Raw genomic sequence first — 17278 nt, 5'->3', positions numbered from 1 at the left:
AAAAAAAAATAAAACTTTATGTCTAAATTTTTACTTCTTTCTTAAGCAATAAATATATGGGATTCTTGCTTAATATGATGAATATATTATTGGAAAATCAATGGTGAGTGAAATCAGTTTATTATGATGGAGGCAATTAAAACCTGTATTTCAATGTGATGGGGCACTGACCCGAACTGAAAACATTCAAATTAGCATAGCTGGGAAAGTAAAAAACAAGCTTATATTTAAATAATCTGTTAAAAAAAAGATTTAATCATTATTGCTGAAGCTTTACTTTACTTAACTAGCACAAATGGAAGAAACTTTTATAGCAGTTAATAATATTTACTAGCCATAAGAGATGCAACTGTTACTTCTGTGCATGGCCAGGGACATAAGATTTATTTTGTTATTTTCTCTCTCTCTCTCCTGCTATCCAGAATGGAGAGAGTAAATGAGCAAGGTAAATTCAGGCTTTGGACTTGAAGAGGAAGCGAGCAAGAGAATTAGTGGTGGTTGTGGGGACAAATGATTTAACTGGACATAAGGAGAATGTAAGGGCGAATATCAGGAGGTTATTGAGAAGAGTGAAAGAAGACAGTATAGTTGGAAAGGTTGTCAGTGTGTTGTCGAGGTATGACAAGTTGAGACGGAGAACCAGAATTATGAATGGTATGCCTATGACCAGATCCAATACTCTCACACCGCGAGTCCCTTCAGTTACGTGCTGTTTCAGATATTTACTGTATCTCTTAGGTGTATGAATTCCATTTCCTTTTTGCTGCACGATCTTTCTTTTCCAGTCTATATCACAATAGTTAAAATTGCCCATAATAACAGCCTGCTGAGCTGTTTGAGAAGAGAGTACAGTTCATTGATGTATGGCATGTGTTTGAGGGAAGAATAGAGTTATACAGGTGTGATGGGTTGCATTTGAATGTCTTTGGAGTGAGTGTACTGGAGAAAGTGTTGTTAGATGGAAGTGCAGTGTGATGCAAGCAAGAGATCAGAAGTAAGAGATGAAGTGGAAGATCAGGAGAGATTGGTATTGAAGAGATAGGTGCTTGACAATGGGAACAGTAATAGTGAGTGTGAGATGAAGAGAGAATGAAAATTTAGGAGGAACAGGAAAGGGGGTAGACGGAGATACATGGCATAGGGAGAGTGGATGTTGGAAGTAGCAGTGAATATACGTATGGAGATGATCAGTGTAGAAATGGAATATATTGTGAGGCAGGCAAGGAAGTTGAGACTAAGCAGATATATGTGGTAAGTGGTGATAAGTGATTGGGCAAGGACTGGTATGGTGGGGAAATCGCAACCAACAAGTGGCTTGGATAGGACTCGTTGTAGACCTAAAAATGAACTGCTGTGTTTATTTACAAATGCTAGAACTATCAGAAATAAGGGAGATGAAATGATTTCACTGATTGAATTTATTCACCCCAAAATGGTCGGAATAAGTGAAACATAGTTGAATGAAGATATCCTAATGGAAATAGAATGGAAGGATACAGTATTTCTTTTGAGGATAGAAAGGACAAGAAGGGAGGTAAGTGCTGCTGCTGATGATAGTAGAGGAAGAATGTGGAGGGCAGCGATGAAGAAATGTATAAATAACTTGGATTAGTAAACAAAGGAATGGTAATTATTATGGGTGATTTTAATTATGGCAGTATAGATTGGAATGAAGAGATAGTATTTGGAAATCAGGAAAATGAATTTCTCAAGTTCTTGAGAGATAACTATCTCAGACAGCATGTAAAGCATGTGAAGATTGAATTTTAGATCCTTTCATTTCATCAGAGGATATAATTGTGAGTGTAATTTTACACTTTCCTCCATGACATGATCACCTCTTGGTGATCATGACAAGCTTAGGAGACAGCCATAAGCAGGGAATGAGGAGTTGAGCAGTAAGGAAATAAATGCTGCTTGGGAAGTGACAAAGAAATACATACAGCATCAATGTGTGAATGTATTTTGAAGGTTAAAAGGCTGAATAAGGTAGATGTAAAATGGATGAATGAGAGGCTTAAGCATGAAATCTGGAAGAAGGTACATTGGAGGGGTAGTACAAGATGAGTAATGGTAATAACCAGTTACATGATGAGTGTAAAGAACAAGCCAAGAAAGTGACTCAGTAAGGACAACAAAAGTGCAGCATGAGCAGAAATTAGTAGATCAGGTAAAGAAAAACCCTAGTTTTTTAAGTATGTGGCAATAGAAGGAAAAATGATTATGCAAGCCCGGCTTGCAGACCATGCTCTGGATACTCACCACAGAATATGTTGGAAGAAAAGCCACAGTAATTCACTGCAGCAAGTTTAAATTCAAAAGACTCTTCATAGAATCAGCCTCAGCCCTAAAAAAAAAACGTGCCAAAGCTCAACAAATTTGGATTCATGAGGCTGCCCCAAATTTGGGAGACGTACATCTTGAGAACATCAGCCCAACTGGGGGCACCATCTGGACTTTAGGAAAAAAGTAGTCTCCTTTCTTCGACCTCATTTGCTGTTTTAGTGCCTGCGTGCATGTGTCTTAATCTTAAGTTCCCATGAAGATGGCAACGTGACATTGCCGATATATAGGAAGTATATATTAAAGTTTATTTTAATTTATATTCCAGTTTACGTTGTGAATTCCTTCAGTAATTTAATAATCACAGAGAGAGAGAGAGAGAGAGAGAGAGAGAGAGAAGGAATAGTAGTATATGGTAAATCCTGTAGAATGATTTACATAAATTGGCAGCAGGGGTGATGGATCATGGTTGTCAATTATTTCATGTTGCGAAATGTAAGGTTATGCATTTTGCAATGAAAATATTACATACTGTGTATTGCATTGATGGTAATGGATTGAAGGACATTTGGCTAGAGATTTAAGGGTGATGTTGGACAGAGTTGAAGTTAGAGGGCATATTGCAAAACTTGGAAAATAGCTTTAAGGATTACTTGGATGTTAAAGAACACGTTGATGAGTAGAGGGAGGAGATTGTTATTCCTCTTTATAAGTCTGTGATCCGGCTGTGTCTTGACTGTTGTGCACAGATTTGGTCACCTGGGTTTTTTGGTGATGAGGAAATGATGAAGAAGAGATAAGTAAACAAAATGGTGGCAGTGCTGGAATGCTCCATATGAGGATAGATTGAAGATGTGGCAAAGTTTTATCAACAGGTGGAAAAGAGGAGGCATGATAGAAACTTATAAATTACTAAAGGAGGATTCTGTCAGATTGATACAAAAGAAATTTTTATACATGATCAGAGAGAGAGAACTTGGGTTCACTCCCTGGAAGTTCTGTAACCTTGGTTAATAAGGGTGTGCAGACTAGATTTTTTGCTTAGAATGGTGAATGATGGAATGGATTATCACAGGTAGTTATGATTGTCTCAACAGGGAATGAGAGGTATTGATAGGTATTGTTGTGAATAATGGTTAGTGTTGGTCTCCTATGATGAGTCTTCTGAGTGCATCGAGATACCCATATAATATATTATTATTCCTAGAGCCTAAATTAAAAAAATAAATGTTGAGTAGTGTTTTCCATAAGAAAAAAGTGTAAACCATCAGGTCTGTTGAGATTCAGGCAATTTAATAATGCTCTGAATAACTTTTTCTGTAAAACCTTTCCATAAAAAGTATGTTCTTGTGTAAGACTCAAATTTCTTTGGGAAAAAAAAAAAAAAAATTATATATGTATATGTATATGTTTAGAAGAAACAACATGTTCAAGGCCAGACTGGTCAAGTTATAAAACTTGGTTTAATTATATTCTCTACACCAAACAAGGATAGATCTTTCAGATTGATCAAAATATGATACACTAAAATTAAAGAATTCACTAGATACCTGGAAGGGTGTCTACCAGATTTTGAAAGTTTTCTGTCCTTAACTAAATTTTTTTTTTTTTGCATCTTTCAGAAAAAGACACATACAAGATCCTTATTCCATGCACAGTACCAGTATTATCTTTGTAAAAAAAAATAAAAATAAAAATACTGAGACTTTATTACTTCACAGATTATATCTAAATCACATTAAGTCTATAATCTTAATTGATGGTTTCAATGAGTCCTTAATCAACAATTTATTATAGTTTGTTATATTTTAACTTAGCTATATAAAGTGCTTGTTGTAGATTCGCAGTTTCCTACTTCATTTTTGGCAAGGCTTACCAGACCATCTGCTTCCTCTGGTTTACCACCAAGTGCTCCAGGATGCCATTGCAATTTGTGATTGGATACTTTACAAGGTAAAAAAAAAAAATGCTGACGTTTGTAATTTTTTTTTTTTTTTTACTTGATTACCTTCTCTTAATTTTTAACTTTTTTTTTTATGTGACTCCCACTCATGAAAGGTTATAAATCTATGGTACATTGGATGAGTTCAGGATTTTTTTTTTGTCTGTTTAATCAGTTTTATATATTTTCGTATATTTTTACTTTTTACATAATCCATACCAAGGATGGAACTTTTTCAAGCCATATCAAGCCTTCATTAGCTGCCTAAACTGCTGTATGGATAAAATAGATCAAAAATATAAGCTTCATATTCATGTTATCTCAATAGTATCCAAATGTTGTATTGACTTCAATGGACTCATTGCATCCATCTAATTACTGATGTGTAAACATATCAAGGCTGGTTTGTTGGTTAAGTGATGTGGTGGTCGCTCACACACACGCTTTGAACAATGAAATTCATCTCCCACCCAAAGACAATGACAAACATCCATGCTCACATTGGGATTTGAATCTGCAGCCTGTTGGTTGAAGTGCAAAATTTTAAAACCTTACTCTTTTGAATACCGACCTGGGAACACCACTCATTTTCCCATTTGGCCAGTCTATTCAAGTCCTTCTTGCAAAGATAAATATTTGTTCTATTCTTAGTTCTCAACTTTACATCATCTGCATATCATCATTAAAACCTTCTCCAATATCATAACATGCAAGTTAAACAGCAGCAACAGTCCTAAAAATTATCCTTGGGGTACACCACTAGTGATTTCTCCTTTTCTGGGATATTGGTTCCCTGTACACAACTTGTTGATACCTGTCAGACAACCAATCTACAATCCAATGCCCTAATCTGCTATCTAGTACAACCCTTTACAATTTAATTATCAGCTTGTCATATGGAAATTTATTAAAGGCCTTTGCAAAACCTGAATATACCACTGTATATGTGTGCATCTCCTCTAATGCATTTGTCATGCTATTATAATAAGCAGATTGCTAATCACAGTCTTTCTTTAGAAAACCCATGTTCTCTGTCAAAGAGAACGCTGCTGTTATCAACCCAGTTCTGAATCTTAATCTTGAGTAATCTTTCTAACACTTTAAACACAACTCTAGACACACAGATTGGCCTATAATTCAAAGCCTTAGTGTTATTATCTTTATGAAGTGGGAAAATAAGAACAATTTTGCTTTCTTTTCACCTCTTTGGAACTTGGTCCAGACAAAACTCGGATTAAAAAGGTACGTTATTGCTGTTAACTCCTTGGAACATTTGCTCAAAACATGTAATGATATATCAAGTCTTTACAGCCTTACTCACATCCAGTTTAGTCAATTCCACATATATATATATCTCCTGTTCACTCACCATCACTGTCTCCTCTCACCTTTCCAGTACACAAGTTTTGCATAATGCCACATTCACAAGGATAAAATACCTTTATGAATTGCTCACTTAATAACTCAACTATATCCCATAGTGGTTATCATTCTACTGTTTTCAACAATCATTATCATACTTCCATAATAATTTTCTTCTACTGGCCATGTATTGAAAGAAAACTCTAGAAACTCTACAATTGAGAGAAAACTCCAGATTTTTTGGCCTTTTGCTAACTGCTGCACTTACCAAGTAATTCGCTTTTCTGGCCTGCTTTGTACTCCTTGTGCAACTGATTATTATTACTCATCTTGTCCTCCATAATGCCTTTTTTTCAGATTGCATGCTTAACCTCTTTACTCATCCATTTTACACCTGGCTTATTTAACCTCCTTACATTTGGAATACTTTTAGGTATTGCCTCTGCCAGGTGATTTCTGACTAGAGCCCAAGCAACGTTGATCTTCTTCCCTTCATGATCACTTCACAAGCTAGAGGAAGATTTGACATCTTGTTTATAATATCTTCTGATCAGATAATCAAATCCTCCTTGTCTGCCCTCTTTTACTGCCTAAGGTATAGAACTCTTGAACTCAAGAACTCTTAAAATTCATTCTCTTTGCCCCAAAATGTCATCCCTTTATTTCAGCTATATTACCTTAATTAAAAGTCACCCATAAAATTGTTTAATCGGTTTAATCTGCTAAAACTTTTTAATAATCTCCACCATGAATGGACATAACTCTTTTTCTACCATGATCAGCAGTCTTCCATCTTTTCTGTCCTGTTGGTCTTCATGAAAAACATTATATCCCTTCATCTCTGTTCATGTCAGGATGTCTTCTCATACCACCATGTCTCAGTTATTCCAAATTTTTTGGAATAAGTGAGATGTGGTTTTTGTGTGGATGAATGCAGCCAATGCAACAGTTTCATTCTCCTTATTTCAGAAACTTCTGACATAATAGTTCCTCCTTTTCTATAACAAGTCCCATGGATACCACTTCTTGGATGTGACTACTCCATACCTTTCCCTGGCCTTTCCTGTCTATCACCAGCAATCTTACGGCTCTCATCAGGCTCATACATTCTCTACATATCTCAGACCATCTCAAGTGTATTATATAGTCCATTGTAGCCAAAGTTCAGGTTATACATGAAGATGTACTTTGCACAAGAAAACATCAAGGAAAAAAGTTTAAAAAATATATATTGCGTAGTATAAATTTTTAAATAACTTCTCTTTGAAATTATGACAGTCAGTCATATTTGAGTCTTACACTATAATTATGGTGATGTCTTTTAAGGCTGAGAACAAATTGCACTGTTTTTATCATAGTACAAAAGATACACTGATTCTGATGATGATATCTGAGTATAGAAGGAATGACAGAAGAGGGACTGATGGTGAGTGAATGAACAAGAGGTAATTAAGGAATTAAGTGAACTTGATATTAATAAGGCACAGTAATAATATGTCATTAAGTCTCTGTGTCTGTTTGTCTTAAGGGAATGTTCCATTGAGAATGGTAGTCTTGACACAACTATTTAACAAGGTTTTTGCAATAGAATGGGTCCCGAAAGAGTAGAAAGAGGGAGAATTGATTAAGGCTTTTAATTATAAACCAATCTAAACTGTTAGACAGTTGAGGTTAATAACTGCTGTGATAGTCAGGATGATTGTGTTAAAGAGAAGTCCTCTTCAGCAGTATACTTGCATAAGTATTACAAGGTGATAGATGCATTGGACAAGGATGATGCACATACCGATTTAGGTTTTACAAGGCTCTGACAGATTGCCAAATGACAAGTTGGTTACTGAATTGGAATGGATTGGATTATTAAGTTGAATAGGTGGTTGGCTGTCAGATAGGTATTAGCAAGTTGTGTATGCAGGAGCAGTATCCTGAAAGAGGATACCATGACAATTTAATATGGAAATGTAGCCTTACTTGAAGACCTGAATAGATTGTATTAGTGGGAAAGTGAATGGAACTGTCAGTTCAGTGTGGCAAAGTTAATGTGGTAGGCAAGGAGTGTGTTCAGAGTATACAATTGGTGAAGATTTTAAAGGAGATGGAGAAGGTGTGAGGTGTAGGTGTGGCAGAGAGGGACTTGAAGGGTAGGGGTCATATTGTTAATATTGTGAGGACATTGCATAGATTATGGTGAAGAGGACTCTGACATGTAAAGAGGTTATGGTTCCATTGTGTAAGATGTTGAACAGACCACATATGGATTATTTTGTGAAGAGCCGATTAAGTGCGAGTGTGGCATGAGATTAAGTGGATATGAATACAAACTAAGGGAATGCCATTGCAGAGCTGCATGAATTGGAAGGTTAGAGAGGTGATATGATTAAAACATATAAATTGCTAAGGGAATTACATGTGGAAGATACTTTTTATAGAATGAAAGGAAATGGGTAGAACAGGAGGCCATCTCTGGAATCTGCATAAAGGAGGGTATGGTGAGCAGATTTTTTGCATGGCAGCTCTAATCCCAATAGAGCAGCCATGCAAAACATATCCCTGTGCAGAAACAGTGGGTATGTTTAGTTCATGGTTTGAGTTTTGTGTATGACAGTGGAAACCTGAGTCTTTTGATTCTACATGTAATGTTTTGACTCCACATGTTCTAATACACTCCTTTCCATAAATAAAGGAACAATGAGCAAAATCATAACTCAAAAACTGTATGAAATTTTTATGCAATTCAGTGAAAAGCAGTATGATATGAGATGTGAAAGAAATACCCATAAAGATTGTAAATAAATAGTTTAATTCAGTAACAAATGGGTACATGAAGACAGTGATCAAAAACAGGTCAAAATGAGATTGTCAGAGTGTCTCAATAAGAAATGTGGTCATCCCTCACAGCAGTGCAGTGCTCATAACAATGTTTCATGCTGTTTGTAATGGTGCTGAAGAGATCATTTGGTAATAATAACCATTGGTCCTGCAAAACTCTCCTAAGTCACTTAAGGTTTTGGAGAGGGGCTGACAGCAGCAACTTGTCTACCTAGAGTTGTCAGATATGTTCAGTAGGATTAAGGTCAAGACTTGGCTGGCCACTCAACACTACAATAGTCTCTTCTTGAAGATATTGGTCCATGAGCTTCACTCGATGAGGATGAGCACTATCCTCTTGTAGGATAAATGTCTGCTATTGCACCCACATATGGATGAACATAGGGTTCAAGACCTCATCTCTATAAGTTGCAGCATTCATGGTCCTACTAGAAAGCACATATAGGTTAGTGCATACACCTAATGAGATGATTTCCCCAAAACCGTCATATGATAATGTGTACCTGGTTCTCTCCAGGTCAGAGCATGCTGGTGCCATTTTGTAGAGCAAATTAGGAATCATCTGTAAACAGTACTGATTCCCATTGGTCTTGAGCCTATTTTAAATGTTCTCTTCTGTGGAATGGGGATAGGGGCATGCAGTCTTCTCATTGCCTAGCATATAGACCACCATCGTTGAAGCCTTCTGTGCACAGTGGAAACAGATACTAATATTCCTGTAGCCGATGCAAGGTCAGATCATAATTGATTCGAGCTGGTGCTTGAATGCTGTTTGTGACTGTTGGAATTAGTTACTTCCAGCTAACTTTGGCTGATATCTAGTCTTACAATGGATTGCCAGAATTCATCATTTAAATGATGTCTTGTAGCATATCCAAGAAGTTTGCTATCACAAAATGTTTTGTTTTCACTCCAGACACTAAATGAAAAACCAATCCAAAATGCCTGCTTTTATGCCATGACCCATTGCATATACCACTAACAGCCCCACTTGTTTGAATACAATAAACAGACTCGCTATCACTTTCTACATAATGTACTTGACTTTCATATGTTTTTTCCTTTTCTCTGTAAGTTATTGCAGTTTTTCTGTTTGTTCTTTAATTTATGGAAAACAGTGAATTATTAATAACAATAATGGTTTGATAGGACAGAATTGAGAAGGACCATGATTGTCGCTGAGAAGATTATTATTATTTACAACATCTCCATGGAGTCTGGAGACTTGTTGCAGGAGACCTAAATCAAACATTATACACACAAATCCTATCATATCTCTCCTTGAATCCATTCACTGTCAGGGAACTTGCAACCAATTCTGACAATCCATTGTAAGACTAGATATTAGCCAAAGTTAGCTGGTTCCATTCACCATTCACTATCGGGGAACTCGCAAACAATTCTGGCAATCCATTCCACCTCATTCAACACTCTCCATGCAAAAAATCTGGTTCACATACCCCATACTAACTACAGTCTTACACAACTTCCATGTATCGCCCCCTAATTCTCTATTTGTCATATATAGAAAATTTTCACTTGCATCATTTCTATAAAACCTCTATCATTTCTATCATTCTTCTCATTTCCACCTATCAACTAAACTTTGTAACCCACAAACCCTCAACCTATCCTCATAAGGAGTAATTCACAGACATGCCACCTCCTGCTCCTCAAGAAACCCAGGTGACCAAATCTGTGCACTGTAGTCAAGATGTGGCCGAGTCATAGCCTTATAAAGAGGGATAATAACTTCCTTATTTTTACTTGTTACCGTGTTTTTCAACAACCAAGTAATTTGTTGAGCTATTTTATCAACTTTTGCAATATGTCCACTCGTTCAACACTCTCCATGCAAAAAATCTGGTTCACGTACCCTGTACTATTCTGTAGAGTTTGTTGAGAGCTCCTGATAAGATAAGTGTTATTGTGTGGAAAATGTGTGTGGAAAATTTTAAGTTATCATTGACAATTTTGCTTGAATATTACGTAGTTTTGGTTGCTTTTCATATCTTAGTGTGTCTGTTTGTGTGTTTTTGGTGTTTCGATTATTAATTTGATAAAATGCGATAGAAGGGTGCACATGGCTCTGATAAGAAGGATAATGGCGGCTAGTAATAATGGTTCACCATCTTTGTTCAATAACTGTAATATAAAGGAGATTATTCAATGTACTATCTGCAAAATGTATGCTTTGTGTAGAGCGGTTGGAGTATGGTTAGATGATGATAGTGGAGTGAATGTGTGTGGAAAATGAGGAATTAAAGTGTATTTCAGGTCATGAGTGTGATATTTTTGTCAAATTTCAGAATGTAGAAAATAGCGATATGATAAGAAATTGCGAGGTTGTACCAGAGAGCGCTGAGGGCATGAATGTAGACAGTGTGAATGAAGGTATTAATACAGAGCAAATTAATGGTTTAACAGATAATAAAAAAGATGAGATAGATGCAGTAAGTGAGATCGTGCTGTTGAGCGGAGCAATACATAGAGCAAAGTGGCAGCTGGATCGTATGCACAAATGTCTACCAGCTGTACCAGCCAATAAAAAAAAAGTATGATAGGAAAAAAGAGTATGATTGCGAACGTAAACAAAATGAAGGAGTGAGTGCTGTATGAAAATTTGTTAGTATGAGGTGTGATAGTAGGGAATTTGACAAAATCGTACCAACCTGGTGCGACCATTAAGTCTCATACGATTTGATAAAATCGTATGAGTCTATTTGGGAGCAAAAGCAAAGGGTGAAAGAAATGATAGTGGTGGCAGGTACGAATGATTTGAAAGGAGATAAAATGGAAATGATAGAGGACCTGAATGAATTGTTTGAGGTAGCAAAAGAAAACGGTGAGAGAGTTAGGATGATTAGTCTTTTTCCGCAGTATGACAGTGAAAAGTTTAGGAGGAGGGCCATAATTGCAAATGACTTTATGCGTGGTGGGGAATTTGTGGATGTGTGGAGTGAGTTCGATGGGCGAAAGGATCTATATAAGATGGATGGTTTGCATTTGAATGGATTTGGTGTAAGGAGACTTGAAAAAGTGTTGTTGGATGAAGTGGATGTGCAGAATCAGAGAAACTAGATTTATTAAGCGGGGGGGAGAAGTAGATATGCAGACCTTAGGGAGGCAGTTGAGTGTATGAATGAGTATAATATGCCCGAGCGAATAAGGACAACAAATCAGAATGGGATAGTTAGTATAAGGCATCAAGGTAGGGATCGGGCTAACAGGGGTCTGCAATTCATGTATACTAATGCCAGGAGTATTAGGAACAAGAAGGAAGCATTTTTAGTCTTGGTTGGCACTTCCAGATCACAGGTTATTGGCATTAGTGAAACATGGCTGACTGAAGATGATATAGCTACTGGGATTGAATGTGAGGGGTATAGTGTGTTCAGGAATGACAGGGAGAATAAAATGGGGGGAGGAGTATTATTGATGATAACTGATGAGCTGCAGCCAAGGACAATAGAAGTTGAATTGCAGGAGAAAAGAGCACATTTGAGGCCATTTGGTGTGAGATTGAGGTTAGCAGAACAACAATTGGGTGCTGCTATAGACCAGGTGATAGAAAAGATGGTGGAGATAGTGTGCAAAAGCAAATAGAAGAAATGAGTGGAAGGAGGATAATTATTATGGGAGATTTCAACCATGCTAACATTGATTGGAGGGAGGGGAGGACACACGGGAGGAAGGAATTGGGTTTTATGCGATTATTAAAGGATCTGCGACAGCATGTAATGGAAAATACTAGGGGTCAGAGAGTGCTTGACCTAGTAACTGCATCTGAGGATTTGGCTGTAACGAATATGACCACATTGCCACCAATTGGTGAGAGTGATCATAGGGTCTTGACTTGGGAGGTGGCTAAAGGTGTGGAATTTACAATTAAGAAAGGGTACATGTGGAATTATCGGGCTGGTAAGTATGACAAGCTTAGGAGTTTGATTGGTTCAGTACCGTGGCATGTAAAACTTCAAGATCTGGATGTTGATAGCGCATGGGAGGCGGTCAAGAAGTTTTTGCAGGAGGCAATGGCTGACTGTATACCTAGAGTCCGAATAATAAATCAAGTAGGGATTAAATGGATGAATAACACCATTAAGCTTGAGCTGCAAAAAAAGAAACAACTGTGGAGGGAATTTAAGGAGAAAGGTGACCTGCAGGCACATGAATGGTATGAAGCCCAAGGCCAGAAGGGTAACAAGTGTGGTAAGAAAAGCAAAAGTGGATTATGAAAGAACATTAGCCATGCAGGCTAAAGAGAATCCCAAACAGTTTTTTCGATATGTTGCAAGTAAAAGAAAAAATGTATACGGCAGATTGATTTTAAAGAATTCCGATGGTAGGGAGGTAACCGAATCAGATGATTTAGTAGAATTACTAAATGTGAGCACTTTGCAAGAGTATATCATCCATGTGGTGACATTGCAGAAATGGAATAACAAACAGCTTATATGGGAATTATGGTGAATGAAGTGGAAGTGAATAGTCTATTACAAAACCTCAATGTCAACTCATCTGTGGGATTGGATGGTATACCAGCTCATGTCGTATGAGAAGTGGCTAAAGAATTGTCAGTACATCAAATTAAACAAAATTGACCATTTTGTTTAATTTGAGTCTCGGGGTCTGGGTTAGTCCGAAGGGGGTGGAAAGAGGGGAAAATAGTTCCACCGCATAAAGGAGGTTTCAAGACTGCTGTTGAAAATTACCGGCCGATCAGCATATCAGGAATTGTTGTCGAGGTCTTGGAGAAAATAGTCAAGAGGGAAAATACAAGATTGGATAGATGAAAATGGGATACTCTATGGGGGGACAGCATGGTTTTGTGAAGGGTAGATCATGCCTCAGTAACTTGCTCACGTTCTATAACACAGTGATGGCTGAACTGGATAAGGGTAACGGGTTTACAGTGATTCTACTGGACCTTGCTAAAGCCTTTGATAAGATACCACATGGAATTCTAATCAGTAAACTGCAGCATATGAGAATGGATATAGGGTTGGTGAGATGGATAGGAGGGTGGTTGATGGAGAGATATCAGAGAGTGGTTTATTCAGGAGTAGAGTCCAAAATATGGCCTGTGACTAGTGGTGTGCCGCAGGATTCTGTTCTTGGACCGCTACTGTTTAATTTGTTCATTAACGATATAGAAAAGGATCTGAGAGGAACTGTGCATCTGTTTGCGGGTGATGCAAAGTTAGGTAGAGCAATACTGAATGCTCAGGATGTCAAAATTTTGCAGGATGATTTGGATAGTTTGGAGGACTGGGCTAAGGAGAATGGATGTCAATTTAATGTGGCAAAGTGTAAGGTTATTCATTTTGGAGTGAAACAATTAGCAGCAGTATATCACATTGGTGGAACTATACTCCAGGAGATTGACGAGGCCAGGGATTTGGAAGTATTGGTGGATAGGGAGTTGAAGTTTACGGGGACACATTGCAAAAGTGGCAAAATCAGCTTATCAAATTACTTGGTTTCTGAAAAACACTTTAACGAGCAGAGAAAAACGGGTTATTGTTCCTCTGTATCGAGCCTTGATAAGACCTCATCGAGGAGGTGGAGAGGATCCAGAGAAGAGTGACCAATATAATAGCAGGACTATGGAATGAACCTTATGAGAAATGGTTGAAGATTTGTGGGCAGCAGAAATTGGTTGATAGGCGGAAAAGGGGTGATATGATTGGGACATTCAAATTACTGAAGGGTTTCTATAAGATTAATTCAGAAGATATTTTTGAGAATAGGACTGGTAGTGGGAGGACTAGGGGCCATCCATGGAAGCTTGGTAAGAGTGTGGTTAGCAAGGGTGTTACAGCTAGGTTTTTTACTTGGAGAGTGGTAAATGAGTGGAATGAGCTGCCAGAGTCTGTTGTGGGTGCCATGACTGTAAATGAGTTCAAGGAGAAGTATGATAGATACTGTGTAAATGTTGAATAGTTGTTCTTGACGTGATGTTGGACCTCCCTCAATGAGTCTAAGGACTCCTTGGAGCTGCCTGTAATAATAATTATCCCCCAAGGCCTTATCAGTTTCCTACAAACCAATACCATCACAATATGCAACCTTTTCAACCCGAAGTGCATGACCTTACATTTTGCAACATTAAATTGACATTCATTATCCCTTGTCCACAATGCCGATTTATTTAAATCATCCTGCAGGATAGATACATCACCTTTATCGACTATTGCTGTCCTAAGCGCATAATTAGCAAACAACTAAATATATCCTCCCTCTTAAATCTTTCTTTATGTCATTGATATACAAATTAGAGTAGAGGTCTTAATACTGAATCCCGCAGTCCACTAGTCACCATCATTCTCCTAGACTCCACTCCTCCATATATTACTCTCTGGTGTCTGTCTGTCTGCCCCCCCCCCCCACCATCCATGCTACTAGCCTCATATCCATTCTCATCCTCTCCAGTTTTTGTAATAGTTTTCCATTTGGTATTCTGTCGAGTGCCTTGGCAAAGTCGAGCAGTATCATGGTGTAGTCATTACCTTTATCCAATTCTGCTGTCAGTTTATTATAAAAACGTAAGTTACTAAAACAGGACTGACCCTTTATAATGCCATGCCGCCGACTATAGAGTATTGCATCCCTATCCACCCACTGTTATATTTTACCTTTCACCAACTTTTCCAATACTTTAACAACCACTTCAGATATATTATTGGTCTGTAGTTTGCTACTTCTGTCTTGGAGCCACCATTTTATGCAATGGTACTATCTTACCCTCTTTCCACTCCCTTGGAATCCTGCCAGAGCTGATACTTAAACTGAACAACTTCATCAGAGGCAATACCAATTCTCTTGCCCATTCATGTAGTATACGGGATATGCCATCCATTCCCACTGCTGTGTTCACATTCATAGTTTTTAATATGCATCTCTGTAACATCAACAACTGTAAAATTTTGCAGGAGGAATAGTATCATAGATGTGTGGAGTGAATTTGATGGACTGCATTTAATTGGTTTTGGAGTTAGGTGCTTGAAGAAAGTGTTGTTCATTGAGAGTTTGGAAGTGCAAAACCAGGGAAACTAGAGATATTGGGGGGGGGGGGGGAAATCAAGCATGTGTTTAGTCACATGCTTGATCTGGCCCCCCCAAAGACAAATGACTGTGAGTGCAGGAATGATGGACTGTGTGGGACTGTGCAGAAATAGCCACCCCTGGGATAGAGAAGTATGAGTGTAGGGGTGATTGTGAAGAGTTGGGTGCAGTTTCCCAGGTTTCGAATCTGAATGGGCAAGTAATGACATTATGCTAGGGTAACTGTGAGTCCAAGGGGATGTTGAAATGCATGTATATGAATGCCTGAAGTATCAGAAATATAGGAGAGGAGTTTTTGGCATTGGTCAGCTACCAATGTCAAATACCAATATTTGACATGTCCAAATATTGGTATCAGCGAGACCTGATTATTGGAGAATGATGTAGTTACAGGGATAGAATGCAATGGATATTGTATATTCAGAGCAGATACAGGACATAGGGCAGGAGGAGGGATATTAATAATGACAGCTAAAGAACTTCAGTCAATAAAAATAGTTCAGGAAGATTGTAGATCTGATGAAAATAGTTCATTTCAAGCTGTCTAGGATAAAATATTATCACTTGACACCTCCAGGGAGTCCAAGAACTCATCAAGCACTTACTCTACAGCTCTCTGTCTCCACCAACTACAATGAACTACAACTACCATCGTCATATACACCAGCGCCATCTGCTGCCCACCACCACCACTAGTATTATCACAGACAATCGCAAACATTCAGGCCCACAGCAGAATTCGAACCCGCAGCCTTTTGACTGGAGAGCAGATACTCTAACCACTCGGCCAACCGGGCTGGCAAATTTATTGTTTGTTGCTACTATAAATCTTGGGGTCCAGAAGAAGTGGATGACATACATCAGATTATTAGCACAATGAGCACAGGCTGAACAATTATCATGGGAGACTTCAACTATGGTGATATAGATTGGAAGGAGGAAAGGGCACATGGCAAAATGGAAATAGAATTTATACAGCTGCTAAGGGATAATTACTTGAAACAACATGTGATGGAAGGGACCAAGGATTTGAAAGTGTTGGATCTGCTAATAGCATCAGAAGATCTATCTATAGCTGCAGTAGCAACTCTACCTTCAATCAGGGAAAGTGACCATGCAGTTCTTGTCCTGTGAGGTTGCTCAACATGTGGAAATTTCAGTCATGAAAATGTTTATGTGGAACTACAAAGTTGGTGATTAGGGGGACAACTTGCAGCATTGCCATGGCATAAGAAACTACATGGAATGAATGCCATTAGTGCATGGGAAGCAGTCAAGGATTGTTTGAGTGAGGTAGTATCAAAGTGCATACCCAGGGGTCAGGAGGATAAACCGAGTAGGGATTAAGTGGATGACACTAGCAATATAAAGCAGGAGCTGCAAAAAAAAGAAAGCATTGTGGAAGGAATATAAACAAGGTGATCAGCATGCCAGTGAGCAATAGAAAGCACAAGCAAGAAGGGTAAGTGGTATGGTATAGAAGGCTAAATCATATTTTGATAGAAAATTAGCTAAACAGGCCAAAGAAAATCTAAAAAGAGTTTTTTTTTTTGTTACGTAGCAAGTAAGAGAAAGAATGATTATGGAAAGATAACTTTACTCAGCATTGATGGTAGGAAAGTGACAGAAGCAGAAGAAATAATTCAGTTACTAAGTGATTGATCACTTTGCAAGGATCTATTCAGATGGTGACAGACTGATGTGAGCATTGAGGTAAATGAACAGTATATTGAAAAATATCAGTGTGAATACAGCTGTGGTCCTGGATGGTATGTCAGCTTGTGTGCTACGAGA

General features: G+C 38.0%; 1 protein-coding gene across 6 annotated transcripts in view; it reads left to right on the top strand.

Annotated features, from left to right (window-relative positions):
* LOC150099659 (DNA-binding protein RFX6-like) overlaps positions 1 to 17278 on the top strand; it is a 295066-nt gene that overhangs the window by 112655 nt on the left and 165133 nt on the right. For 5 of the 6 annotated variants that reach the window (XM_090404483.1, XM_090404485.1, XM_090404480.1 and 2 more), the window contains exon 9: positions 4123 to 4236. The exons of the other annotated variant lie outside the window; for it this stretch is intronic. In XM_090404483.1, the coding sequence (XP_090260609.1) occupies positions 4123 to 4236 (114 nt within the window). The remainder of the gene's footprint in view (positions 1 to 4122; positions 4237 to 17278) is intronic. 6 annotated transcript variants of the gene reach the window in all.

Source organism: Typopeltis vanoorti, chromosome 14, assembly GCF_054136105.1.
Source record: "Typopeltis vanoorti isolate ZY-2024b chromosome 14, IOZ_Tvanoo_1.0, whole genome shotgun sequence".
NCBI lineage: Eukaryota > Metazoa > Arthropoda > Arachnida > Uropygi > Thelyphonidae > Typopeltis > Typopeltis vanoorti.
Note: the sequence above shows the minus strand (reverse complement) of the source record. Positions and strands in the feature narration are given on the sequence as shown.